Consider the following 26,753-nt stretch of genomic DNA (forward strand, 5'->3'; position numbering starts at 1 on the left):
GGTGTGGAGGTAAGTGACGGAAGTGACGGGAAAAGGTAAGCGACCCATGTTGCAGGTGACGTCAGACGCCGGAGATTTGGCGGAAAAAAAGCGGATGGTAGCGTAAAATTTAATAAAGTTTCTTTAAGCTTCAGTATTACCAAATAAACTAACCAATTGTCATATAACTAACAACATCTGTTCTATCATCTCTAACACCCTGGAGGACAACGAGGAGAGTTTAGACGCTCTCCAAGATTACATCGACCGGTGCTTCCAAGATTTAGTAATGAAGAAGGCCCAGAGCGCATCCTCCCCAGCCAAAGCTGAGACGCCGTCATCTAAAAGATATCGCCCGGCAGTCTCCCCCAGCACAACATCGCCTGCAGGCAAAGATATCGTCGACATCCTGGAGTCAATCGATAAGTGATTGTCCAGTTTTGATGCGAGGCTGTCCCTGGTGGAGATCCTACACCGGGAATTTAAATCTCTGAGAGAATCCCTGGAGTTCAGCCAGCGGCAGGTGGAAACACTTGCTGCGGAAAACGCCACGCTACGGGACTCGGTCAAATCTCTAACCGAAAATTTGACCCAATTAAACATAGAAAATAAAATAATAAAAGAGACCGTTATAGATTTACAAGCCCGTAGCATGAGAGATAATCTGGTGTTTTCTGGTATTCGAGTTTTATCCAGAAAGGCTCCCGGGCTGTCATCGCCGTGGACCGGCTCTACGTGGACGGACAGCTCTACCGTGACCCCGGCATCACTCCATGGCTGTATTGTCCGCACACCAGATAAGAATCCGCTACACTATCCTCTTCACTCACACTCTCTTGTTTTAACTTTTGCTTAACTATGTAATTTCAGTTTGCTAATTTAGTATAACGTCACTGTCAATATATATATATATATATATATATATATACGTATATATGTATATATATGTATATATATATACATATATACGTATATATATATATATATATATATACACATACAGCAAGCCCCATGATGGACAAAATCCAACAGATGAAGAGAGCAAGCAGAGTCATTCATATAAATCATGTCACTGTAATCCAGGGCGGGTAAAAGAAAAAAAGTGGCAGCAACAAGCTTTTTCCTGTGAAACATGATCTGTTCCTGGAAGAGAAGCCCAACTTCAGCCTCAGTGTCTTTATTAGATGTTCAATGTGTGGCTTATAGGAAGGACTGTCATCAACCACAATACCGAGGTATGTGTACGACGCCACAACCTCTGACTTGGATTCTTGAGATCAAATATATTTTCCTTTGGGTTTGTTTTCTTCCCATTTGTGGCTTTAATGTAGTGTTACATCCTGTTTGTTTGCTTCCATCTGTATACATGTCCAGATTCACTGTTGTGTTTCTATTCTTACATTGCTGTGTGATCACTGTTCCCTCTGCTGACTGATGTGACCTTTTGTATCTCACACTGATACTTGTCATATTTGTATCTGCGCCTAAAAGATAAAAAGTTTTCCATGCTAAAACACAGCTCCACCTCCTGCGGTTCTCCCTCTGAACCACTAGATGTCTCTGTTATCTAAATGAAGACGTGCAGCACAGCAACCACAGCAGCGCTCAGATCACAGGTGTCCTGTTCTTATGTCTAAAAGCATGAAACAGGTGAGACAGGTGGGATCAATATTAATGTTGTGGAAATATATGAAAAAGCAACAGAAGAGTGAAAACATTTCGTGTTTCTAGAAAGATCTTTCAGCTCACAGCTGCTCACAGACTGTATTTACAAGTGACAAACTGCAACTCTACAGTACATCTACAGTATATATCAAATATGTTCTGTATTCAAATCTATTGAGTGATGTTTGAAAGTCTTTCCAGGTGAGTTTGATCCAGGAGGGTCTGAAGCCAGAGTCAGACAGAAACTGTGCAGAGACTGTAGAAGGACAGAGCAGCAGCAGAGCAGTCCAGATACACTGATGATCCTCTGTCAGATCCAGAGGGACACACAGGGCTGATGCTGGACTCTACATTGTGTCTGACAGTGGAGCTGTTCTCAGAGCAGTTCACTCTGCAGCACTGACAGTCATCTGCACTTCATTCCTCTGTCAGTCACTGCTGGGTGAAGCTCTCCTCTCCACCTCCCAGTAACATGGCCCAGTCAGAGCGTCTCTACACACAAGCTGCTGCTGCTTCAACCTCTCTGGATCATCAGGACACAGCTGCTCCTCTCTCAGCACACACACCGTCCTGTTTACCATCATCGCCTCCACCTGCAGAGAGAAGGAAGAGCAGAGGAGATAAACGAGTGTTTCCAGAGACTCTTCATCAGCTGTCAGTCAGTGATGCAGCACATCCAGTATAAAGAGCAGCAGGGACTTCAGTGCTGGGACTGTACTAGGACTCATTGTTGCTTCACTTTTTCTAATCTTTGGATTTTTATTGAAGTTGATGAAAATGTTTTTGACTCCTAGTTTTAGTTTGGACTTTCATTCATTAGAAGAACCTTGGTGTGTCCACTCTGAGCTCTGTAGGAACCCCAACAACAAGCCCAACAATCCAGATGGACGGTTCCAGCTGTTAACTGGAGGAATACCAGCCAAACATCTGCTCTCACTAAATTCTTCCTCACCTACAGACTGTGTTCTTCACTGCCTTAAATTCGGAAATTAATGCAGTCATTCGTCTGCGTGCTGCTTTGTTCAGAGAGCTGATTGGCTGTTGACAGTGTTTGATCAGAGCGTGTCAGCCGTTACCATGGTGACCATAAAGGTGAGAAACAGGAAGTGTTTGTGTCCAATCCTGAAGCCTGTCACCGTTCTCCTCTCACAGCTTCACTGAGAAGCTGCAGCTTTACAGGAAACACTGGATCTTTGTTTCATACTGACTGTGTTTAGTACAATACTGCTGACAGCACCACCCACTCACTCCATCACTCTACTTACACCAGAGTCTCCAGTCTGTAGTCTGGACTCTGCTGAAGATCAGACAGCTGCTTCACATCTGGATCCTTCAGGTTGTTGTAGCTCAGGTCCAGCACTCTCAGATGGGAGGGGTTGGACTTCAGTGCTGCTGCCAGATAATCACAGCTGATCTTTGACAAACCACAGCGCCACAATCTGTATAAAGAATGAAAGATGTAAGTTTATTAGACAAAGTGTGAGCTTGAAATCATTCAGTGTTTCATCATCTGTTCAGAGCTGAAGAAGGTTCAGAATGTAGAAGTTTAGAAAATGGAAACTCCAAACAGCTGAAGCCAACAGGAAGCAGCTTCAAACAAACACAACAAGAGAAAAAACTCTGAATGTTTCACATTAAAGTCGTACATTTCTCATAAAAACAGGACAAAGACTTGAAAAAGTCGTGTTTTTCCTTCCAGGAACCACATGGCTTCACTTTTAAAGGTGAAGTGTGACAGAAATGGACATATTTGAAGTCCAACACCTTTTTCCAGTCACATTATTAAAGCAGACAAACTACAAGCTCATTTTCATTCCAACAAGTCATCTTCTGACCTGGACTAACAACACTGGTCTCTATGTGCAGCTGGCTGTGAGACCAGTGCTCAGGGAGCGTCTACAAAGTGCAACACTGAAAGAACATCACACACTCATTTGCTTCCAGCACTTTCACACAAACATCTACTGTCATCATTGTCACCAAACTCTGTGGATCCTTTATTGCAAATTCAAATGGGATCAAATGGTCAGACAAAAGAGGGTTATGAGGAAATATGATGAAATGTTGTGTATTAGCAGCAAGTTATTGAATCATTTTCCTCAGAAACCAAACAAAATGATTGACAAACATGTTTTTACAAACTCAGTGTTGGACTTGGATCAGCAGGATAAGCTGATGTTTAAAGGCATTTGAGTCTCGCTGTATGAGAGTCCAGTTATTACTCAATATTTATGGATGATGTTCTATCAGTGTTGCACTTTGTAGACGCTCCCTGAGCCTCACAGCCAGCTGCACATGGACCAGCTGACATTACCCAGCATTAGAGGCGGCTGTAAAAAATTCATGTTCCCATTTAAATGGTTTTAATTTGAATAAAGCGATGTTGATTCATTCAATCCTGAATCGATGTTTAATATTAATGTATTTTGCCAGAATCTCAGCTTAAAGCTCCCAAAAGTATTTCAACAACAAGCAAACAGATAAAACAGTAAATGAGAGCAGCTAAACACACAAAGATGGAAACACAGAGCGTGGATCGTTCACTCGACGGCACGTACACGGACACGCCGTCGGGCTGAAAGTGGACAGCTCACAGATCCTGAAGCTGCAGGTTTCATCTGTCTCCAACCAAAACTGAGTGAAGCAGCAGCAGAAGAAGATCCAAACTCTGCTTTACGTTTGATGAACATCGTCATGAATTCTCTCTGACTTTGACCTTTACTTCCTGCACAGCTCTCTCTCTCTCTCTCAGTGTGCTTCAAGAACAGTTTACCTTCAGAAATCTGTTTCCTGCATGATTCACTGCTTATTACGCACCAGTCTGCTGTTGTGTTCACTGCTGTCGGCCTCCGAAAACAAAGCCTCATTTCTGCTGTTAAATACTGAAGAAATGTAAACCTTTTAAAATGATGACAGATTACAAACTCTCAGCTGTGTCTGTAATCAAACCTCTGTAACTTTGCTTCACTTCAGCAGCATCAGCTCATGTTCACATGTTGATTCATGGTTTGCTTCAGTTTTTCATCGACTGCAGAAGATTTTGAAGGTTATCTGCTATAAAAAGCCAGAACAGGAAAACCTGCTTCATGTGTTTCTGTTTGATCCTCAGTGACTTTGACACAAAGGCCTCTGCTGTGATGATCACACCTCTGATCAGGTCTCACAGTGTCAGCTTTGTTTTTATACATATGGATATGTGCTGATAAATGATCAGAGTTAGAATATTTCCCACTGTCTGCTGTGTGCCGTGACCTTTGACCTGCTAAAGACAGTCAGCTGTGGATGATTCATTGTTGTGTCTGATACTTAGAACTGTGAGGAAGAAGCTACACAGTTAATCAGGGTCCCCTCTCTCTGAATCAGGAAAGGTGGGCAGGCCGCATGTGGGCCGCGGGCCATACGTTGAGTCTCACTGTTTGAAATGTGAACATTGTTCTGCTGCAGTCAATGGACTAAACCAGAGAAGAAGAAAACAGACTTTACCATGAAGATCCTCAGTGTGGATCAGTATAATATCAGCCTGATGTCTGCAGTTTAGAGTCAGCACAACAATCATATTCATCTCAGCACAACTAAAACATGCTGACTGACCTCAGAGTTTCAAATCGACAACGTGGACTCTCCAGGAAACCACACAGATGCTTCACTCCTGGATCCTGCAGGTTGTTGTAGGTTCCACTCAGGTCCAACTCTGTGGGATACGAGTGGTTGGACTTCAGTGCTGCTGCCAGATAATCAAGGCCAATATCTGACAAACCACAGCCCTTCAATCTGTATAAAGAATGAAAGATGTAAGTTTATTAGACAAAGTGCTTGAAATCATTCAGTGTTTCATCATCTGTTCAGAGCTGAAGAAGGTTCAGAATGTAGAAGTTCAGAAAATGGAAACTCCAAACAGCTGAAGCCAACAGGAAGCAGCTTCAAACAAACACAACAAGAGAAAAAACTCTGAATGTTTCACATTAAAGTCGTACATTTCTCATAAAAACAGGACAAAGACTTGAAAAAGTCGTGTTTTTCCTTCCAGGAACCACATGGCTTCACTTTTAAAGGTGAAGTGTGACAGAAATGGACATATTTGAAGTCCAACACCTTTTTCCAGTCACATTATTAAAGCAGACAAACTACAAGCTCATTTTCATTGCAACAAGTCATCTTCTGACCTGGACTAACAACACTGGTCTCTATGTGCAGCTGGCTGTGAGACCAGTGCTCAGGGAGCGTCTACAAAGTGCAACACTGAAAGAACATCACACACTCATTTGCTTCCATCATCCAACCTGAAGAGGAAACTGACGGCTCCCCTTCAAAGTAAAAGCTGCTCCTTTTGGACACAGTATCAAAGAAAGTCTACAGTATAACACAGAAAAGACAGAGCAAAGTTTTTGTTGGTTTTAAATTGTGCAGAAATGAAACAACACTAAGCTCAATTATGTGACAGACATTTCATCCCATGTCAGTTTGGCCTCATCCTGGGCCGGATTATCCAGCACACACTCTGACCACAGGCCCAGGGGCCACGCACAGCTGGGCTCCATCCAAGAGACAGGAAACAAACCAACACAATAATAAAAAGCACCATGTGATCTTCTTACATCTTCAAGACAAACATAGTAAAAACATGAGCATATTTGTTTCCTGATAAAATGATGTGACAGGTAGAACAGAGTAAAGTGGTGGTGTTACAGCCTTTCTCCCCTCTGCTGCCAAGGCTGTTAGTCTCTCCCAAACTCAGCTACAGGACTTCCAAATGAATGAAAGCAGCAGAAGTGGCTTTACAAATGAAAGAGGAAGAGGAGAAGAAGAGGAGAGGGAGGCCACCCTGACCATCACTCCAGCTGAAAACATCACACTTCCATTAAAGTTGGTGAGGAAATGTTGAGCAGGATGAGCTGCTGGCTAATCTGGAGGCTGTAGCAGCAGCTCACAGTCACAGTGGATTTCTACTCATGAAAAAGCTCTGGCTGCTTCATTTCTCATCTCATATCAGAGACTTTAAAGCTTCACTGAAGCTGTACTGTGATGCTTCCATATTCCAGTGAGGCCTCCATAATGATTTCAGCTGTTCTGTACACACACTGTGTGCCCTGTATGGCTCAAAGTCTCTGCAGCCTGTTTTTATCTGCTATCATCAGATCGTCATCATCCTCATTCACACCCCTCACACACTCTACAGCCTCATCAGCACTGACTTCATCTTCACTGACTGATGGAGCACAACATGAACCTGTGGAGGCTGAAACACTGTCCTGTCAAACATCTCCCCGTCACCACTCCACTTCTGTCAGCCTTTAAATGAACCCTGCTCAAGCCTGTCACTTCTGTTTGGAGCCAAAAGAAAAAACTGTTGTTCAGTCGTTTGGAAAGACTCAACATTTCTGAAAGCACTCAAACTTCTTCACATTTGTCTTCAGACACATCCTGAACATTTAGGAACTAAAGAAAGTTCCAGGAGGGTGGCACGGATGCCCCTCCGGTGGTCCTCCTTGGGCTCTCGCACTCTGGGGCCTCTGGATGTCTGGGGCCTGGATCTCCTCCATGCCTGCTTCATGCCCTGGGGGGCGGGGCTATGGCTCTCTACATCCTCTAGCAGACCATTACATGAAGAAACCTTTTGAATACAAGCGTGCTGATCCACACAGGTGTGCACACGGGTGTTCACTGTTCATAGACATAAACTACACCTCTATTGGTGCTATTTCCAAGCACATTGTGCGCTGTCGGTCCTGCTTGCTGCACAACAACATTCAATATTTAGTATTTACTGCTGTTTACACTAGATTAACGTGATGGTGTTGTGTTTAGTATGTTGCTGTTTTTTTTGCTTGTTTTCTCTTCTTTTTCTCTCAACAGGTGATCCAGGAGATTTCCCCCCCCCCACCCCCCACCCCTTTCTCACTGTCCCTCTCCCCTTCTGTTTTTCTTTTCCTTCCTCTTTCTTTCTCCCTTTCCTATCCCTCACTCATGTCTGTCCCGTCTGTAACTACTGAAAATAAAATAAAATAAATAATAAAAACAAAGGTCGATCAAATGGACCAATACGGCAATGCCACGATGATCCATTTGGCAAAGTAAATCCATTGTGTCTCCTTGTTGGTCTTCAGACAACAATTCTGACGGATAAAGAACCAAATGGGACAGGCAAAAAAAAAAAAAAAGGAACTAAAGAAAGTTTCAAACATCAATCAAAGACCTGAAATATAGAAAAACTACAACAGCTGCAGACAGTGAACTCACCTCAGAGTCTCCAGTCGACAGTTTGGACTCTGCAGTCCAGCACACAGAAGCTTCACTGCTGAATCCTGCAGCTTGTTCTCGCTCATGTCCAGCTCTGTCAGATGGGAGGGGTTGGACTTCAGAGCTGAGGTCACAACTTCACAGTGAGTCTCTGAGAGATCACACAGAATCAGTCTGTGATGATAGAAAATATAAAATGTGTTATTATAAAAGCAGAAAATCTGCATTATAAACACAGACTGAATGTATATGAAGACAAAACAGAGTGAGGTCATAATCTGATGAACATCTGCTCTTCACATCTGTGCTTCAGCTCCTCTTACTGTGTTTGACATGACACAGTGATTGAGTCTCTCTCAGACCTGCAGACTTTTAATGAGAATCTTTGTTTGGCTTTAATCTGCAGATGAAGGAGGAAGATGGTGTCACATTTAGGCTTCCATAATGTCCACAGTCTGTCACTGAGATCTGATCCAGAGTCAGAGTGAAGATACACATTTGGACTGTTTCCTGTTTTGACTCCAGAACATTTGAATGAGTTCAGCTCAGTGAAGAGTTCCAGCTGGAAAGATGATCTCTGTTTGCTACCTGCTGTCAGGTACGACTGTTCACGTCCACACGCAGGAAAAACCTGCTGACTGTCACCAAACGGAGCAGAAATCTCATCACTGGACAATAATGATGAATGAACTCAGAGCTGCTGATATCACATCTGATTTCAGGGGAACTAAACACAGAAATGATTGGCTCATTTTAGCTTTCTGAGCCATTATCTGCTGCTGTGTCGCTAGTTGGCAGAAAATGATTTGTATTCCTGTTCAGGGCTTCAGTGTTTATGAGTCCAGATCCAGGTGACAGCAAGTCAAAATGATGTTACCTGTCTGTGTCCAGCAGCAGCCTGTATTCACTTTGAATATTGTTATAACCTGACATGGATCAGTTTGTCTTTGATTGGTTTGTAAATGTCACTGTTTCCATTGGACCTGAGTGACGGTACAAAGACAGAGAGGGAGAGAAAGGAGAGAGAGGATGGAGACAGCAAAGAGAGAGCAACAGAAACAGGTGAGAGTGGACAGGTGACCAAGGTCAGCAACCAATCAGAGAGCTTCTGTTTGACCCACAGTCACTGATGATGACTGCACATAACCATCAGTGTGTTACTCTGATATCAAATATGGATCCTGCTCTTATAATAACGATCATCAGATGATGTTATTGTGTTATTTTGTAGCTGAATACGATGTTTGTGTGATTATCAGTGAAAGAAGCAGTGAGGAGGATGGAGAGAGAGAGAGGACAGAGGGTGAAGTTAGAAACACTAAAAGGATTTTTCATGGATTTCATGGATGATTTGAGTGATTTCCAGCAGGACACTTAAACATGTCAGTGGACGTCCTAAAGAACATATTCACTGATATGAAACGTGTCATTGAACAGGATCAATATCAGTGGAAACATGGTGGAAACAGCTGTGACTGCATGGATGTGACACACTTCAAATCTGTTCTCCACTCTTGGATTTGGGACCCATGGAGCTGCTGCTGAGTCTGTACAATAAAGGAATGGTGTGGAAGGTTGCAGCGTACGGACACAAACACTTTGTGGTTACAATCTGATTTTATTTTCAAAATTAAACTTCTAACCTACACTGATCAATGATGTTAATGATCACATCTGGACTCACCGAGCCTTTCTGCAGTTCCTCACAGCTGGAATCAGTCTCAGTCGTCCTCCTGTTGATGTGTTGTACTTCTGCAGGTCCAACTCATCCAGAACCTCCTCTGACATCTGCAGCATGAAGGCCAGAGCTGAGCACTGGATCTCAGAGAGTCTCTCTGATCTGTTCTCTGACTTCAGGAACTCTTGGATCTCCTGATGTACTGAGAGGTCGTTCATCTCCATCAGACAGTGGAAGATGTTGATGCTTCTGTCAGGAGAGATTTTATCATCATCATCATAAACATCATCTTCACTGTTCATCTCCTTCAGGTTGTTGATGATACTCTGGATGGTTTCTGGACTGATCTCTGTCTGACCCAGCAGACCTGCTAAGAGTCTCTGGTTGGACTCCAGACAGAGGCCATGAAGGAAGCGAACAAACAGGTCCAGGTGGCCATTTTTACTCTGGAGGGATTTCTCCATGACTCTCATAAGCAAATCATCAGAAAATGAAATGTAATAGTAAGGATCATCTGGATTATTTTCCAGGAAGTTCTTCAGCACCTCTGTCTTCCTATTGGTGAGACAGTGGAACATGTAGACAGCAGCCAGAAACTCCTGAATGCTCAGATGAACAAAGCAGTAGACTGGTTTCTGGAAGATCACACACTCTCTTTTGAAGATCTCTGTACAAACTCCTGAGTACACCGAGGCCTCTGTCACATCCAGACCACACTGCTCCAGGTCTTCTTGGTAGAACATGATGTTTCCTTTCTCCAGATGTTCAAACGCCAGCCTCCCCAGCTTCAGAAGAACTTCCCTGTCAGCCTCCGTCAGCTCCTGTGGACTCGTCTCATGTCCCTCGTGGTACTTGTTCTTCTTCCTCTTTGTCTGAACCAGCAGGAAGTGTGAGTACATGTCAGTCAGGGTCTTGGGCAGCTCTCCTCTCTGCTCTGTAGTCAACATGTGCTCCAGAACTGTAGCAGTGATCCAGCAGAAGACTGGGATTCTACACATGATGTGGAGGCTCCTGGATGTCTTCATGTGGGAGATGATTCTGGACAGCTCTTCATCACTGAATCTCCTCCTGAAGTACTCCTCCTTCTGGGCGTCAGTGAAGCCTCGTACTTCTGTTAGCCTGTCAACACATGTAGGAGGGATCTGATTGGCTGCTGCGGGTCGGGAAGTTATCCAGACGAGAGCCGAGGGAAGCAGATTCCCCTGGATGAGGTTTGTCAGCAGCTGGCTGACTGATGACTTCTGTGTGACATCAGACAGCAGCTTCCTGTTGGTGAAATCCAATGAAAGTCTGCTTTCATCCAGGCCATCAAAGATGAACAAAAGCTGAGAGACAGCCAGCTTCTCTGCTGAGACCTTCTGTAATGTTGGATGGAAAACATGGAGCAGCTCCAGAAGACTGTACTGCTCATCTCTGATCAGGTTCAGCTCCCTGAATGAAAGCAGAACCACCACACTGACATGTTGGTTCTCCAAGCCCTCTGCCCAGTCCAGAGTGAACTTCTGCACTGAGAAGGTTTTTCCAACACCAGCCACGCCGTTGGTCAGAACCACTCTGATGGGTCTCTGTTGGTCAGGTAAGGCTTTAAAGATGTCCTGGCACCTGATTGGAGCGTCATGGAGGGCGTCCATCTTGGAAGCAGTCTCCAGCTGCCTCACTTCATGTTGGGTATGAACCTCTGAACGCTGTCCCTCTGTGATGTAGAGCTCAGTGTAAATGGTGTTGAGGAGGGTTCTACTTCCTGTTTCATCACTTCCTTCAGTCACACGTTCACATCTCCTCCTCAGACTGATCTTATGTTCATCTAAAACCTCCTGCAGACCAACATCTGCTGAAAGAAAGAAAAACAGAAAGAAAACTCTTCAATGTCTGAACAACACAAGAAGTCCAGTTTTCAGAAATGAGTCCATCAGCAGACAGATGTTCAGTCTTACTTTGTACACAGCTGCTCTGACTGGCTGTCTGCAGTCCAGCTCTGCTTCTGGATCTTTCTCCACACTGTGGACAGGAGGAGTCTCCTGATGAAGCAGACTGGTCCCAGTATGAGGGGATGCACTGTCTGCAGAACCAGTGTCCACAGCTGGTAGAGACTGGATCCTTCAGGACGTCCTGACACAAAGCACAGCAGGACAGCTGCTCCTCCTCACAGACACCACTCCTTTTCCTCTTCCTCCCTCTGTGAACACATTTCTTTATCACTAAAAACATTGACTGTTAGTGACAAACATCCAGATTTGATGACACTGTGCAGAAGCTGTGATGGTGACACAGAAAAGTCAAAGTGGAGAAACTTCTGTCCACCTTTGATTAGACTCATTACAAAAAGGAAAACAAAGTTTGAACACAGTCATGTTTCCAGTTCACTGACTTACATTTATTCCATGGACACTCACTCTAACCTGAACCACAGCTACAACCCAACATTGTTGAGGCCTCATCTCCTCCTTTCCTGACTGTAGAGGTTAAATATGCAACAACCAACAAATAAAAGAATTTGGTTCATTTCAAAGAAATTCACACGGTGACCAAGTAAAGTAACCGTAGTAAAGGAGACAACATCCCGTTGATGGTGGGATTATTTGAAAGATTTGCTTTAGTCACGTCACCAAATGCAGTTGAACCACCCGTGGATCCATGTTTGACCATTCTACCACTCTGAGCTCTGCTTTTTAATCATTTTATTATTATCATCATTCATTTATTCATTCTTTGGAGGGGGGCTATTTCCTAATGCCGCCCTAATAAGGTGATGTTCAAGGGGAAATATAACAGAAACTCTTTCAGTGTTATTCATTAATAAATTAACAGATAAACTGTGAAGAAGAAAAAACTGAGATTTAAAGGAGAGAGTGAGAAACTTGATCATCCATCCTCATAATACATGTTTATCAGTATCTGCTGTGACCATACTGCAGTAATAACTACAAGTCTGCATTTCTGTGACTGTTGATCAATCACAGCAGGAATCTGAGCTCATCTCTGCACACAGAGCAGCTTCAGCTCTGGGATAAACTGCTCGCTTCACGTCCTTCTCAGCTCACAGACACTCATCCTGATATTTTCCTTTAACATTTGATGGTATAATTCATCTGTGTTTACACTTTATCTGCATAAATACAGAAAAACAGACCCAAACACCAGAAACCATCAGTTTCACCATGTAGAATATATTGCTGTTTCCTTGCTTTTAATTCAGAGAGAAACTCTGATTTTGATTTTCTCTGTTCTCTTTGCCACGGCCCATCCCAGCAGCAGCTGAAGCAGCTGACTGTCACAACACTGAATAACACTTTAGGAGGAACGTCTTGATGCTTTCTCAATCATCCAGGAAAGTAAATCTCCAAAAGTTGATTCTGTTCATCTGGACGTAGCATAAATGTGGTTATCCCAGCTGGACTTTTGTCAAAGCTGGAAAGGCTCCTAAAGAAAGCTCCAGCCGATCCAGGAGAGAAGGACAACCGCTGCCCAAGAGAAAACCTGTAGTGATCCCGTGTCAGGAGTATCGGAGCAGTTGAGATGCATTTTTTCTAAACACCAGGTAGGGCTGCACGATTTTGCATAAAATGAGAATCACGATTTTTTGGCTTAGAATTGAGATCACGATTTTCTCACGATTTTCTTTTCCAGTATAAATATTTATTGCACTTATTAACTGCACATCAACTTCGTAACAGTTGAGACTGAACATAAAAACAATAAATAAACATAAAAACAACAAATGTCTCACATTTTGTCGTTGCCGAAAATGTACTGCTTGAAATTCCGTCTCCACCGTTGCTCGACGCTGCGTGTACAGAGCAGGTAGTGCAACAATAGAAAAATAGTTGGCACTGTGTAGCGTTTGTCTAGGGTGTTGATCATTTTCCTAAATCCCTCGTTTTGCACAGTGTTGATGGAGCCATATCTTTGGTCAGGTGATAAGTGATAGCCTCCGTAATGTCTTTGTGCCTGCGGGAGTTCGACGGGTATAGGGAAGCGCTGTATAAGGTTCCTGTTATTGATGTTTGGGTGGTTGACCGGGACGGATTTTCTCCAGTCACTTTCTCGTCATCCCTGACGTGCTCTCCGTTGTTTTTTCCTGCTAATTTTAGCGTCACACGGCACAGCTTCTGTATCACGTGGTATAAGGCTCCGCCCTTGTCATTTGTTGAGCAGGAAGAGTGAGCGCTTGTTTTCATGCAGAGTACGTCCCGGATCAAAATGCGGTACAATCATCGTCTTTTTTTTCTTTTTTTTAAAAATTGTTGTCATTTGGAAATGAGATCGCACATAAGTATGAATTGAGATCGCGATTTTCTAACGATTAATCGTGCAGCTCTAACACCGGGTCTCAGTGTCTTTTAAACCCAAAACACCCTGCCCCAAAAACTGGTCCACCCCACAAATCGGGTCCCCGACACAAACAGAGTAACATAGTGTACGCTGTTAAGTGCAGGAGGATTGTCAGGATTTATACATCGGGGAAACCAAACAACCTCTGGCTACAACACAGAAGAGCCACCTCGTCAGGCCAGGACTCTGCAGTCTGTTTACACCTACAGGCCAGTGGACACTCTTTCAATGATGAGGATGTAACATCCTGGACAGGGAGGAACGCTGGTTTGAGGGCGGAGTCAAGGAGGCCATTTACGTGAAAAGGGAAAGACCATCTCTGAATAGAGGAGGGGGCCTAAGGGTACATCTGTCACCATCTTACAATGCTGTGATTGCAGCCATTCCCCACCTCTCTGTGAATGGGACTCATGGCCATTGATCAGTGATTGTTGATCAATGGTCATGAGAATTTTCCAGATGAACAGAATTAACTTTTGGAGAAAGTTCAATCAGCATTTCAGACATAAGAGGGTATTTTAACACCAACATCAGTCCTTCTACTTAAGTATGTTTGCCTCTTTGTTTACGCCTAAATTAACTTTACTGTTAACGAGTTTTCATGTTTTTATAATCCACCAGTGTGCTCATGCTTTTTTAAGTGAAAAGAGATTTTTAATGATCAAATATAATTATTTTTGTTATTTGTGGATTTTAAATGTCCTTGACAGAGACAGATGATAATCATTATTCTGCACTGTGGTCTCAGGTTTGGTCGAGGTAGCACAAAGAATGGCTGGCTATGTTGAACTTCCTCCTGGGATCTACACTAAGAAGTGAGTCCAACATTAGCAGGGTCTCTTCCCTTTATCTGGATTCACTTTAGCATTCACAGTCACGTGAAGCTTGTTATTAACTCGATAAGTCAACCCAGGGTTTCAGCTGAGCGTTCACATGAAACACGTGGTGTTGGCAGCATCTGATCAATCATATTCATGGAGACGTGTATCAGCAACAGAGCAGCTGAGTTTGCAGGAGGAAGTCAAACTAAACCACAGGAACAATATGAGGAGATTACACACATAATAAAATACTAGCAGTAACACAGCTGCTGCAGACAAATCAGTCGTGTGATCGTGTGTGAGAGGAGACGGACAGTAAAGGAGTTTGCTATTAAAAGCTCTGTATGAATGTGGGAGCATTTGAAGGGCTTTAAAAAGGCCAATATAAAATAAAAGGCAGCAAAACTGCTGACTGTGAAAGTCACCAGACTTATCAGAGCTCTATGATTAAGACCTGTAAGAACACCTATTTGTACTTGTTGGCATTATATCAAATACACACGTATATTAAGCCTTTGGTTGAATTTGTTACTTTCAGACTGTGAAACATCACAGAGGCTGCAGCTGCAGATCTTTTATTCACCTGGAAATTTACTTTAAATGTTAGATGGAAAATTAACCAAAGTAAGAACAATAATCCATAAACCTTCATAAAGACAAACATCTCCCCAGCTGCTGAAGTGTCACTGAAGGGAAAAACTATTTGTCCTCCTCCATCCAGCAAACACAACGTTTCTTGGAAGAGCTCCGCACCAGCCTATAATTTTTTACTCATAACCTCCTTTTTTATGACACCTTTCTGTTGATTCCTGACGTTTGTATATATTTTATAACAATGACGAAACCTAAAGCTTCAAAAGCCCGTGAAAAGACTGAGAAAATTGGAGAAGATGAAGGTGAGCCAGCGAGTGTGGCTAACGAGCACGTGCTAGCTGAGGAGCCAAGTGCAATTAGCCCCGTGACTTCCCAAGTAGCTAACCCGACGTCGGCCGACATAATGAGTGCAATTGCTAGATTGGAGACTTCGGTTGATAGCAAATTAACTGCTATTTCAACCACGATGAACGCTGTGGAGACCACTCTTTCCACGTTAAATGGGAGGATACATGATATTGAGGAAGCTGTAAATGGGCATGACGAGAGGATTGCCGTTTTAGAGGCGCTCTGCGACTCACTCCAGAAAGGATACGATTTACATCACAAAAAATTGGATGACCTCGAGTCGCGGTCAAGACGACAGAATATCAGGATCCTTGGAGTTGCGGAGGGGACAGAGAAAGGAAACCCACTGGACTTTGCTTCTGAGCTAATTCCTAAGCTCCTGGGGAGTGAGAACTTCACGGGCAGGGTTGTGGTGGATAGAGCACACCGTGCCCTGGGCCCCAAGCCAGCTGACGGGGACCAGCCTCGTCCTTTAATTGTAAGGCTGCACTACTATCAAACCCGCGAGCGTATCCTGAGGCTGGCAGCACAAAAAGCTGCGCTGCAGTACGACGGGGCGAAAGTTTTCATCTTTCCAGATCTGACCGCGGAGGTGCTGGCACGGCGCAAGAAGTTTGAAGAAATCCGCAAACGGTGCAGGGCGGCCAATCTACGCTACGGCTTTAGTCATCCGGCTCGATTTCGGGTGACGCTGGACGGGGTCACACAGACTTTTGATAAGCCGGAGGCAGCCAAAAGATTCCTGGACCAGAAACTGGCCGTGGGTACAAATGAGTAGGGCTTTTTAACACAACGGTTTACTTCCTCAGGTATATGTTTTTTCTGCATAAGCCTTATTTTTGCTGTTCTTATGGGCGTGTTGATGTGGGCTCATACAGCTTAGGTCAGTATTATTGCTGTTATTACTTCCTACAATATGGACAGTATAAGCCCTCAGGGTCTTTGTTTACTCTTTGATTTGCTGTATGGGAGCCTAGTAAAGCTCACACATATATGGTTTATACGGCTTTTGTTTTTCATTTATCTGAATTTTCTCTTTTTTTTCTCTTTTTCTTTTATAAAGTGTCTTATAAATCTCCCTTTGCTGGTGTGGGGTTGCGGGATGGGTAAGGGGTAGGATTGTAGCTACTACTATGTTCCTATTGGATATGTTGGGTGGAGAAGGGCTTCAATTGGGGAGGCCCCTCATTTTTGGTGGGACTGTTCTTAGTGTTTTATGTTTGGATGTTTTTGTTCTATGGTGGTACAGAGTGTATAACTACTGGTTAGCTAGTCAAATTAGGATAAGTAACATTTATGTTAAACACATTCAATAAGACTACACTGAGGTTGGTCAGTTGGAATGTGAAAGGCCTGGGTAATCCTGTAAAAAGGGCTAAAGTTCTTGCACACCTTTAACTATTGCAACCTGACATAATTTTTTTACAGGAGACGCATGCTAAGCGCAAAGTTCAATCTGTGCTCCGTGCTAATTGGTTGGGTCAGGCATACAATGCTAATTTTGGAGCTAAAGCAAGAGGGGTTGCAATTTTGTCCAGGAAGAATATTCCTTTCTGTCAAAGCACAGTTACTGTGGGTCCAGGGGGAAGGTACCTAATTCTTACAGGTCTCTTGAACTCCTTACCCGTCACTTTTGTAAACGTATACGGTCCTAACTTTGATTGCCCTGAGTTTTTTCAAAACATTTTTTGAATTGGGTGATAAGCCTCATAGGTTACTTACAAGATTACTTAGAAAAACACAAGCATCACAAACGATACTATCAATCAACAACAAACATGGGCGGACCACTAGAAACCCCCAAGAAATAAACAAGTGTTTTGAAGATTTTTATCATGATCTTTATAGCTCTAAGAGTTCTGCGAGTCAGTCATTAATTGAGGACTTTCTGGAAAAGTGTGATCTCCCAAAATTAGACGATGAGGCAGTTGCAGATTTGGAGGCGGACTTCACATTAGATGAGATTAAGACAGCTATTCAACAGATGTCAAATAATAAGGCCCCTGGGCCAGATGGTTTTGGAGCAGAGTTTTATAAAGCTTACTCCTCATTGCTAGCCCCTCTGATTTTGCGTATGTTTAACTATTCAAAATTGTCTGGCTCTTTGCGAAGTTCATTATATCATGGTGTAATTTCATTGATTCTTAAAAAAGATCGCGATCCTATGTCTGTCTCGTCCTATCGGCCTATATCTCTCCTTTCTGTTGAGACCAAGATATTAACAAAAGTGTTATCAAACCGCCTTAAAGATCATATTGCTAAACTTATCCATCCGGATCAAACAGGGTTTATCCCTAACCGCTACATTTATTTTAATTTGCGTAGATTATTTAATCTCATATATAGTCCTGCTAGGTGTTCAGATGATTCTGTGGTAATAGCTTTGGATGCTGAAAAAGCTTTTGATCAGGTCGAGTGGCCGTATATGTTTACTGTATTATCCAAATTTGGATTTGGTGATTCTTTTATCAATTGGATTAGAATTTTGTGCAAAGGACCTATGGCCTCGGTAAGGACTAATAATGATGTATCGGACCATTTTCGATTGCACAGGGGCACGCGACAGGGAGATCCCATTTCTCCTTTTATTTTTGCCCTGGCCCTAGAACCTTTAGCAGCTCGTATACGGCTAAGTTCTGATATACTACTGATTATACATCAGGGTGTTCCTCATAAGTTCTCTGCTTATGTTGATGATGTAGTCTTATTCATATCAAAAGACCTCGATCAGTCCACTATTGCAGCTTATTAACGAATTTGGCTCTCTCTCAGGGTATAAGATAAATTGGACGAAAAGTGAACTTATGCCTCTGTCGGATGGGGTGGACATGGCTTATCTGCATAATACTCCATTTAGAATAGCGCTAGATAAGATTGAATGTCTCGGTATCACAGTCACACGTAAGGTGTCACAACTTTAAAGCAAAATTGGGATAGAAAAGTTAATCAATTGGAGAAGAATATTGAGTTTTGGATCACATTGCCAATTTCCATGGTGGGGCGGATTAATGCCATCAAAATGGTAGTTTTGCCCAGATTTTTGTACATCTTTCAGTCAATCCCAGTGTGCATTCCCCAGTCATATTTTAAAAAGCTGGAATCTATTGTATCCTCCTTTGTGTGCTCGGGTAAGGTTCCTAGAATTTCCAAAAAACATCTTGTTAAACATAAGACTTGTGGTGGCCTTGGACTCCCAAATTTTAGATTATATTATATGGCAGCACACTTAAATATTTTTTCATTTTGGCGAAGGTGCACTCCAGGTGCTGATTTGGAAGGACAACCTTCCTGGTTGATGATGGAACACCTGTCTTGTAGACAAACTTGTCTTCCAGCCCTGCTTAATAGCCCGATAAAAGTGAAGAATACACTATATGGCAGAAATCCTGTGATTCAAAATTCAATTAAGGTCTGGAACCAACTATTGGGCACAGTAAAGGCTCCTAAAATGTATGTGGATGCTCCAATATATAACAATCATGCCTTCAGGCCTGGGCTGGAGGACATCACGTTTGTGACATGGCAGGGAAGAGGGATCTCATGGGATCTCATCAAACCATCTATTCCACAATACAATTTGATTCCTCGAAACTCAGTGCTTGACAGCTTCGTGTCAGTTGAGCCCTACACTAGAGGTGCTGTGTCTCGCTTTTTCAGGGCCTTACTGGATATATACAGTCCTTCATCTGATACTTTTAGGGAGCAGTGGCAGGAAGAACTGGGGGTGGATGTTACTGATGATCTCTGGCAAGAGTGCATTAAGAATATATATTGTAGTTCTATAAATGCTAGACATAGTCTGATCCAATTTAAGGTTGTGTATAGGTTGCATTTTTCTCCCACTAAAGTGGAAAAAATATATAAGAACGTTTCAGCCCTCTGTGTTAAGTGTTCAAGTGGTCGAGGAACTTTATCTCACCTTTTCTTCCAATGCCAAAAACTACAGCTTTTTTGGAATCATTTGTTTGATTTTCTGACCAAAGCCATTGGCAGGAACGTCCCATGTTCCCCTTTGCAGCATTGTTCGGGGTGTCTGAACCGGGATGGGCAAGGGACAAGACAGAGACGCAGGTTGTGTCAATGACTACACTTGTGGCTAGAAAGCTGGAAGTCTGATAAACCTCCTACCTTCGAAATGTGGTTGAGAGAATTTGGAAATGTACTCCATCTGGAGAAAATCAGGTTTACCTTGTCTAACCGAGAGAGTGTTTTATAAGATTTGGCAACCAGTCATTAGCCTGATGGATAAACTTAAGTGAAATATACTCTGTCTTAACATTCATGTATGCTGTATTACCACCTTGTTGACTTGCCGTCCACCTTCTATTGTGTTATTTTGAAGGTGATTGTTGTATACTGCTCAATTATAAAATCAATAAAAATATATTGAAAAATAAATAAATAAATCACACCATCTGAGCCCAAAAAAAAAAAAGAAATGTGTGTGAAAAAGAGCTGAGCTGATATTAAACATGAGGATTTATTCAAAAATACAGAGTCAGGAACAACATCTAGACACACATTACCTCTCAGCAGCAGAAGAACATCCTTTAAAGTTTACAGGAATATCCTTCGACTCGTTGCTCTTTAGAGACACACAGCTGGGTTCAGGTCCAGGAGATTCTGGCCTCTTATTGATCCTAAAAGAAAAACAATAAATGTAACAGCTTCATGAGACAGAAAGGAAAAACTGGAAATATTAAATTAAAGACATGATGAACAATCTCATAAAAATAATGTACTCACTCTTTGTCACATAACAGTCTTTTGTTAAAGTTTACACGGATATCCTTCGACATGTTGCTCTTTAAGGAAACACAGCTGGGTTCAGGTCCAGGTTCTGGATTAGTTTCAGGGTTATGTCCAGCTGAGCCTGGTACGCCCCACAGCTCTGGGCTTTAAAACAACACACACAGAGGTATGAGTGTGAATAATGATGGAGCAGTGATGTGAGTGCTGAGCTGTGACATGGAGAAGAGTCATGGACAGTTAGAGATGGTCATCTCAACTCTGAGCTTTGGTCTGGCTCTCATGTTCCCCACACAGAGTGCTTTTAGAGGGAGGCACTCCCTCCTCTCTGTCCTCACACTGATCCATGCTGCTGAAAACATCCAGATGAACAGAATCAACTTTTTGGGGAGTTACTGCATGATTGAGCATCAAGACACTTTTTAGTATTTTACTAATTTCTGAAGCATTTTACCAACTTTGTTCAAATTGAGATTTTGAGTTTGACTGTTGCTGCAACACCAGGATGTTACTACAGAATACACTTTATATTGTGTTCAATTGGATGTTAGTCCAGTGGTCCTAAACTGACACACCTGCACCTGGATTCATTCTGACCAGATTTTAGCCCAACAGTGTTTCATACTTCATACATCAGACACAAACTCTGCAGCTGTCATTGTGTGCAGTGTGTGTGCAGCAGGACACCATGTCCTATGAGTGTTATACTACAATAAACAGAGCCTGACCGCGGGCATACAGAGGGCAAAAACCCACTTATGCTCTAAAGATGAAGTTCTGTTTCTCTTCAAATGACCCTCAGAGGTCATTAAACACATCACAGATTACCTCAAGAACAACAGGCTGAAGAACATAAAAACAAACGCAGAGTTTCTGTCTGATGGTTTGAACATGAAACAGGAATTATTGAACAAAAACGGACAGTTTACTAACTCTGCGGAATTTATGATCTAGCATCAGCACATTCACCTACAATACACGAATGAATATCACCAGTTAAACTGAAAAAGGAAAATAACCTGCATACAAATCCGACAGCAGACTATAGCGAACGAGCAGAGAAATGCATTTTATAGATGAAATGTTGGCAGCGACTTCTGAAAAGCAACTCTTAGGCCACCCCTGTCTCACTGTCAGCAGGTAATGAACATCCACAGACTGGAAGACCGTTTCCATCACTAAAAAAAGGATCCATAACTCGAAATTTCGAGTTATTTTCTCGTAATTTCGACTTATTAGCAGTCAAAAGGGTTACTGACGCCCATTCCTACGAGCATCAGTAACTCGTAGGAATTGCAACATGGCGCCTGTGTTCGGCTTGGCCGCTGTTGCTGCTCCGTGTTTTTGCCGACTGCTTCAGTATATTATTTTTTATCTTCTCATCTCATCTGTGATATATCATGAAGGTCTAATTGCTACTCGGATCTACAGTTCACATACATTGTTGAGTATCAAAATATGTGTGGAAAAAACTTTTGACAGCTGGCAGAGCTACCACCAGGCTTTCCCTCCGCCGTTTGTCTGCCCTCCTCCCTCTCCCGACTACCGGTACCTGTTCTTAGCTCCAAATAATAACCCAGGAGCAAAAACAAGGTTAAGGAGATCGTCTAGAAGGGGCTGTAGGTCTGGTGTCCAGGCTAAAAGGAAACGCGCCCGACAGAGGGGATTTCTTCCGCTCCATGGTAGAGAACGTCTCCGGTATTTGGTACCAGTTCCCCTCCAGGACGCGGATAAGGCCGATCGGTTACCACCTAGCCGGCTTTTCATCACGGGCGAACAGAACGATTACCTGGATCGGCGTCTTGTCTGGAGATGCGGGATGTTTTCACTTTGGCCTATCATTCTACAAGACCACAGTTCCACAGCTAGAGGTACCGGGAGACTACGTCCTCTTTCCAGGTGTCTGCTGTCAATTCCCCGTCAATCAGCTGTTGATGACGTCAGCCTGTCACCTCCGCTTCAGATCGCTCTCCTGAACGCTCGTTCCATAGCCAACAAATCATTTGTACTGAATGACTTTTTTAGCAGTAATAGTCTGGACTTCATGTTTCTCACAGAATCTTGGCAGCGGGAGAATGAATTCATCCACCTTAATGAGCTCTGCCCGGTCGGCTGTCGCTTCATTGGGACTCCGCGTTTGGACCGTCGTGGTGGTGGTCTGGTCGCTGTTCACCGAAACAATTTCACTTGCAGGACTATGGACTCTGAGTTTTTCCCTTCCTTTGAGTCACAACTTCTTAAGGTTGGTTCTTCAGATATATTTTATTGTGTTTTAATTTACCGCCCTCCCGGCCTCGCTGGTGTTTTCATTAAAGATTTTACGGACTTTTTATCTTCCATTATTAAACTGGAGAAAGTCTTAATGATTGGGGATTTCAACCTCCACGTGGATGATCTTAGCTGTAGCATGGCCTCTGACTTTTTATCCATTACAGACTCTTTTAGTTTCATTCAGCATGTCTCTGGACCCACCCATGTTAAAGGCCACACCTTGGACCTTGTGTTTTCTCTTGGCTTAGACATAACTAATGTCTGTGTTAAAGACGTACAAGTGAGTGACCATTCCTGTGTTACTTTTAGTCTTCCCTCTGTACGCACCACCTTCTAATCTCATGTTCCATAAGCGGTTCATAAATCAGGATGTTGCTTTGAAGTTTTCTAATTTGTTGGACCCTCATGCGATCAATGGCTGTACTGATGCTGATGTTGCTACACAGTGTTTTAATAATCACTGCTTGGAGATTTTAAATTCAGTGTCACCTATGAAATCTGTGATTGCTGCCTCAAATAGAGCTTATCCATGGATAAATGATGACATAAGGAAGGTCAAAAGAATCTGTAGGAAAGTAGAATGCCTTTGGAAATCAACCAAACTCGAAGTTCACAGGCTCCACCTTAGGGAACTTTGGGTTTCCTTACATGAAACCATAAAAACAGCCAGATCAGGATATTTTTCTCAGTTAATATCATCAAGCAAGAGAAATTCCAAGGTACTGTTTGACTCCATAAACTCTATTGTTTCCCCCGTGGTCCACCCAGTACCAGTGACCTCCATATCTGAGAGTGATGAGTTTCTGAATTTCTTTCTGGATAAAGTTAATAATGTCTGTATGAGCATTGGCTCTTCAATACCATCTGTTTGTGTCTCTGGGCCACCTCCCCCTCATTTACTGTCAGTGTTTAACCCAATGACCATACATGACCTTTCACTCCTGCTGGATAAAATGAAAATTACCACTTGTGCAAATGACATTCTACCTGCTGGGCTGTTTAAAAATGCTCTCTCTGCCATTGGCCGCTCTATTGTAGAGATATGCAATGCCTCTCTTTTAACAGGTGTGGTCCCTACGTTCTGTAAGCATGCTGTGGTTGAGCAGATATTAAAAAAAGAGCAGTTTGGATCCAACTCAGCTTAAGAATTATAGGCCTATCTCTAAGCTTCCATTATTATCAAAATTCTGGAAAAAGTAGTTGCAGATCAGCTTACCACTTTTTTTCAGTCAGGTTTCCGTAAAAGTCACTCAACAGAAACCGCATTACTTAAAGTCTCTAGTGACATTATGATGTCAGCTGACTCCGGAGCATCCTCAGTCATGGTTTTGTTGGTCTGCCTTTGACACCATTGACCATCCTGATTAACAGGCTCCGGGACGTAGTCTGTGTGTCTGGTCTGGCTTTGAAGTAGTTTCAGTCACACCTCTCCAACATATCTTTTAGTGTTTTTGCGAATCGGTTTATGTCACATTCTAAAGATCTGACATGTGGGGTACCGCAGGGTTCAGTTCTGGGTCCTATTCTATTTCTTTTGTGCATGTTACCTCTAGGACTTATAATTAGGCAGTACCCTGAGGTGTCTTATCACTTCTATGCTGATGATATTCAGCTCTATTGCTCTTTTAAGCCGATGGAAGTCCATAAACTGTCCTCTTTAATTAAATGTTTAGCTTCCATTGAACAGAGGCTTGGTGACAACTACTTACAGTTGAACTCTGAGAAGTCAGAAACATTAATTATTGCCCCCGACAACCAGATATCTCTAATCAAACAGCATCTTGGTTCTCTCGGCTCATCTGTTCAGCTGAGCCTCAGGTACCTCGGTGTGATCTTTGGTTCTGCCATGTCCCTACAACAACACGCTCACAGTTAATTAGGAGCTGCCTTTTTCAGCTAAGAAACATCTCCAAACTGCGAACTTTGCTGTCTGAGTTAGAAATGGTTATTCATGCTTTAATTTCTTCTCGCTTAGATTATTGTAACAGCCTTTTTCTGTGTTTGAGCAAAAGGAATCTTGAGCCTCTTCAGTTAGTCCAGAATGCTGCTGCAAGGCTTTTAACTAAGACACCAAAAAGAGAGCACGTTACACCAGTGTTACGCTCATTACACTGGCTTCCAGTACACTTCAGAATTCATTTTAAAATCTTGGTACTGACTTTTAAAGCTTTGACTTGTGATGCCCCTGCTTACATTTCTGATCTTTTAGAGCCCCACGCTCCCTCTCGCAGCCTGAGATCTTCTCATCAAAGGCTGTTGGTAGTCCCACGAACTCGTTTTAAGACCAGAGGAGACAGATGTTTAGAGCGGTGGCCCCCAGGCTGTGGAGTGCTCTCCCTCCATCTTTACTTTGACTTGACTGTATTTATTCTTTTAAAAAGCAGCTTAAGACTCATTTATTTAGATTAGCTTTTAATTAGATTTGTGCTGTGTGTTTGATTATTTTATGTATTTCTGTTTTATATTACTGTGAAGCACTTTGTGGTTTTATCCTGTGAAAAGTGCTGTAAAAATAAATGGATTTGATTTGATTATTAACTTGGAATTTTGAGAAAACTAACTGTTAATCAGTAATTTACGTGAATGACGTAATTTCCTTGTTACCCGGAAGCTGAAGCCCTCAGCTACAAATGCTACAGCTAAAGATACCAGAATTACAGCCAGTCATAAATGCACAAATTGCAGATAATTTTCCGTGTGGCTTCAGAGATGATGAAATCCTTCTGTTATTAGCTGAATCACATGGCGTTAATATCAGCAAACGTACTCTCGAAAGTGCAGATTTGTTGCGATCCGGTTTTGAGTGCGCATTCTACGTAGATTACTGATTGGCAGAACTAACTCGAAATTTCGAGCTACTTTTCTCAAAATTTCGAGTTACAAGTCGAAATTTCGAGAATGGATCCTTTTTTGTGGCGGAAACGAGCTTCCATAACAGACTGATGGAGGCAGGAGAAGCTGCCTACAGTCATCAGTCAGTGGATCCACAGTAACATCGACTCTGAGCTGCTGATCATCAACTAACTGTTTCTGTCTCATTCCCAGACTCTGATCTCACATGAAACGAAGCAGATTTATGCTGAAACTAAGCTGCACACAGCTGATGTTAGCCAGGAAAATAGTACCGACTGCTAACATTACCTTAACATGGAGACGATCAACTGCGCCACAACATTCACGAAAGCCAAAGTAAAAGCAACGGAAGGAGACGATCAGAGAGGCGTTTGAGGGACGTTCAGAGTCAGGAACCTCAGAAACGGATCAGGCTGGAGTTTAATTCTGTTTTCATCTTTAGAAACATCTGGAAATAGTTATAAAAAATGCTGCGTAATAAAGAAAAATAGTGTAGATTAGTTTGAGTTGTGTTTAGCTGAGCTGTGTCTTTAATCAAATCTAAACTGAAGAGTTCATTTTGTGGAGGAGCAGCAAGACTTTCAGTGTTACTCTCAGAGAAAGCCTCCCAAATGTCTGTTGTCTTAATAGTGGAATTATCTGGAAAATGAACCAATTCTTATAAGCAGAGGTGTGGACTCGAGTCACATGACTTGGACTCGAGTCAGACTCGAGTCATTAATTTTATGACTTTAGACTTGACTTGAAAAAATGTTCTAAGACTTGTGACTTGACTTGGACTTTTACACCAATGACCTGGGACTTGAATTGGACTTGAACCGGTTTACTTGAAAAGACTTGATATTTTACCCCAAATATAAAATTTAACATGCATATTATATAGAGATTGAAAATGTGACGTCATTCACGGGTAGAACCGCAAAGGATTCTGGGAACTCGTGGCAAGAGGTACTAGCGCACGCAGGCTTTCAATTAAAATCAGTTATACAGCGATAAAAAGAAACACAAAAATGTCAAGAAGCTGTTGTATTATTAACTGCAATAGCCGGTCGCATGACAGCCACGGGAAGCCGACGGGTAAAGAGATCGGTTGTTATCGGATTACGTCGTTGAAGAGAAATTGTTCGAGCCATGTTTCCGAAGTAACAAAGACGCGACGGATGGCCTGGATTGCAGCCATTCAAAGATAAAATATAACGTCCCAGAACACTCCAGCTCACAGGTTA

General features: G+C 42.6%; 2 protein-coding genes across 7 annotated transcripts in view; both read right to left on the reverse strand.

Moving 5' to 3' along the window:
• Positions 1-972: 972 nt before the first annotated feature.
• LOC309704922 (NACHT, LRR and PYD domains-containing protein 12-like) overlaps positions 973-26,753 on the reverse strand; it is a 191,542-nt gene continuing 165,761 nt past the window's right edge. For all 6 annotated transcript variants that reach the window (XM_082530429.1, XM_082530428.1, XM_082530430.1 and 3 more), the window contains 3 exons: positions 5,236-5,415; positions 2,910-3,083; positions 973-2,237 (listed from right to left, as the gene is read on the reverse strand). In XM_082530429.1, coding sequence (XP_082386555.1) covers positions 2,225-2,237; positions 2,910-3,083; positions 5,236-5,415 — 367 coding nt within the window. In that variant the 3' untranslated portion in view covers positions 973-2,224. The remainder of the gene's footprint in view (positions 2,238-2,909; positions 3,084-5,235; positions 5,416-26,753) is intronic.
• LOC309704946 (protein NLRC3-like) lies at positions 6,829-25,986 on the reverse strand. Its single transcript, XM_082530466.1, has 8 exons — positions 25,816-25,986; positions 20,663-20,755; positions 20,401-20,550; positions 20,181-20,294; positions 11,494-11,735; positions 9,566-11,390; positions 7,882-8,055; positions 6,829-6,965 (listed from the first exon to the last, which is right to left on the reverse strand). The coding sequence occupies exons 1-8, from the start codon at positions 25,821-25,823 to the stop codon at positions 6,929-6,931; spliced, it is 2,643 nt and encodes an 880-aa protein (XP_082386592.1). The 5' UTR covers positions 25,824-25,986; the 3' UTR covers positions 6,829-6,928.

Source organism: Aulonocara stuartgranti (genome assembly GCF_965226115.1).
Source record: "Aulonocara stuartgranti genome assembly, chromosome: 4".
NCBI lineage: Eukaryota > Metazoa > Chordata > Actinopteri > Cichliformes > Cichlidae > Aulonocara > Aulonocara stuartgranti.

Coding starts and splice junctions, on each gene's coding strand:
- LOC309704946 (XM_082530466.1), bottom strand. Junction 11,736..20,180: donor TGTTCTTCTGCTGCTGAGAG/GTAATGTGTGTC, acceptor ATGTGTTCACAG/AGGGAGGAAGAGGAAAAGGA. Junction 11,391..11,493: donor TCAGAGCAGCTGTGTACAAA/GTAAGACTGAAC, acceptor TCTTTCTTTCAG/CAGATGTTGGTCTGCAGGAG.